This window comes from Neofelis nebulosa, chromosome 6 (assembly GCF_028018385.1).
Source record: "Neofelis nebulosa isolate mNeoNeb1 chromosome 6, mNeoNeb1.pri, whole genome shotgun sequence".
In the NCBI taxonomy this organism is placed as follows: domain Eukaryota; kingdom Metazoa; phylum Chordata; class Mammalia; order Carnivora; family Felidae; genus Neofelis; species Neofelis nebulosa.
Genome location: NC_080787.1, coordinates 78,648,685 through 78,650,968, shown reverse-complemented (window position 1 = coordinate 78,650,968; position 2,284 = coordinate 78,648,685). Strand labels below are relative to the sequence as shown.

The window sequence follows — 2,284 nt, the reverse complement described above, 5'->3', positions numbered from 1 at the left end:
TGGGTGGTTTAAGCAAATTGCCACAGACTTGGTGGCTGAAAAAATAGACATTTATTTTCCCACAGTTCTAGAGGCTGAAGTCCCAGATCGAGGCCCACAGGGTCAGTTTCTGGTGAGGGCCCTCTTCCCAGCTTGTGGATGGCCACCTTCTTTCTGTGTCCTCACAGTGTGGACAGTAAGCAAGCTCTCTGGTATCTCTGCCCATAAGGATACTAATCCTTTCAGATCAGGGCCCCCATGTTAAGACCTCATTTGACTCTTAATTATTTCCTTACTCAAAATTCAGTCACGTGGAGTTTAGGCCTTGAACAAATTTTAGAGGGATACAAACATTCAGTATAACAGATAACTATTTCAATACCCCCACTTAACTTATTTTTCAGGTTAACTGGTCCTCTCCATCCTCTTTGTAAAAGGTGTACATTCTTATGGCCTGACAACTCGTGGCCTACTAGTATGCCCCACACTGCTATTTCCACATGTTGAATGGTCAGCTTCTTTTTTTTGGAGGAGGAGGAGGAGCTCACTTTATTGGGGGGAGAGCACTGCACGTGGCCAACACATGAAGGCAGCCTGGCAGGCACCCTACACACTGCGCTCAGAAAGGGACATGGGAAGTTTTGCTAAGAAAGATCAACTGGAACATGGGTTCCTCTGGGCAGCTTCCCAGCCTCATCCCTCTGAGGAGTCAGGATGCTCCTGATCGTTTCTTTGAAGGCAGATGTGGTCACTACAAGTAGAGCCCCTCAGGGGTGCCTTCTTGTTTTTTATAAAGAACATTTTCTTTAGATTTTTTAAAGTCTTCATTTGTTACTTTCATTCTGTGTTCTCTCAAGGCCATCAGACCAGCTTCTGTACAGATCGCCTTGATGTTGGCCCCAGAGAGGTCATCTTTAGCCATGATCAAGTCGTCCAGGGTCACATCATCAGCCAGCATCATCCTGCTTGTGTGGATCTGAAAGATGCACTTCTTAGTCTTTTCATCAGGCTGGGGGGACTCATTTTTCCCATCAATGTGGCCTGGTCTGATAAGTGCTAGATCCAAAGTTTCTATTTGGTTTATGGCCATGATAACTTTCTGGTCACCCCTTGAATCAAATCCATCCAACTGGTTCAACAGTTCCAACATTGTTCGTCGAATTTCTCTTTCACCACTGGAATTTGAATCATATCTTTTTGTTCCAATGGCATAAATTTCATCAATAAACACGATGAATGGCCCATGTTCTTCTGCAACTCGAAACAACTCCCAAACGAGTTTGGGCCTATCACCTAGGTACTTCTGAATAAGTTCAGAGCCAACCACTCTTGGGAAAGTGGCTGAGGTTTGGTTTGCTACCGCTTTGGCTAATAAGGTTTTACCTGTGCCAGGCGGCCCATAGAGAATGACCCCTTTGGGGGGCTTTATACCCATCTCTTCATAATATTCAGGATGAGTGAGAGGAAGCTCCATAGATTCCTTAATTTCCTGGATTTGGTTGTCCAATCCCCCAGTATCAGCTTGGGTTTCCTGGGGGCCTTTTCTACTTTCATCACCATGACCAAGGGATGCGTGTCATTCATGAGCACCCCTATTATGGCATGTACCTTGTGGTTGAGCAGGACTGAACAGCCTGGCTCCAGCAGATCCTTGTCTCCAAAGGAAAGAATGCTGATATAGTGTTCTGAGCCCACAGATGTGGACACGATGGTATGATTGTCATCAATGATCTCTTCCAACGTTCCTACCAACATTTGGGTCCCCCTCAGATCATCCACCTTTGATCTTTCCTCCTCTTGCTTTTCTTCTAAAGGCTTCATTTGTTCCTGATTTCTAATGAATTCTTCCTCCATGCGAAGATAGTCTTTAATTCTAACTTGAGTAATTTTAAGCAGCACCGAGTGCGAGGTGTCACCAGTGGCAGCTTGCTGGCAGCATTGGTCCCTTTGGTTGGTACTCTGGTTGGTACAGGAGGTTTGTACTTCTTTTTCTTGTCCTTGTCATCCTTTTTGCCACCTCCAGGGCCATGACCACTACTCTGACTTTGACCCATCTTGCTTTGACCGCTCAAACTGCCACTACCGGAAATCAATGGTCAGCTTCTTAAAAGTAGTTCTGTTGATTCCCAAACTCATTCATACCTGTTGAACTTGTTATTGTAATTATAGAATTTGATTTGCAAGTGAATAAATATGCATGTGTAAAGAAAAAGTTATTATTTCTATGAAAACGAAATTATGAATTCCAGGAAAGATTCAGTAGTTTTAAAAATTGTCGTGAAAGTACTTGACAAGACAATGATAA

At 43.9% G+C, this 2,284-nt stretch overlaps 1 protein-coding gene across 1 annotated transcript; it reads right to left on the bottom strand.

Annotated features, from left to right (window-relative positions):
* Positions 1-513: 513 nt before the first annotated feature.
* On the bottom strand, positions 514-2,063 carry LOC131513465 (26S proteasome regulatory subunit 4-like). Its single transcript, XM_058732611.1, is given in 3 exon segments — positions 514-1,518; positions 1,521-1,856; positions 1,859-2,063. Coding segments are annotated over 3 exon segments (1,299 nt in total). The 5' UTR covers positions 2,034-2,063; the 3' UTR covers positions 514-730.
* Between the last annotated feature and the right edge of the window lie 221 nt (positions 2,064-2,284).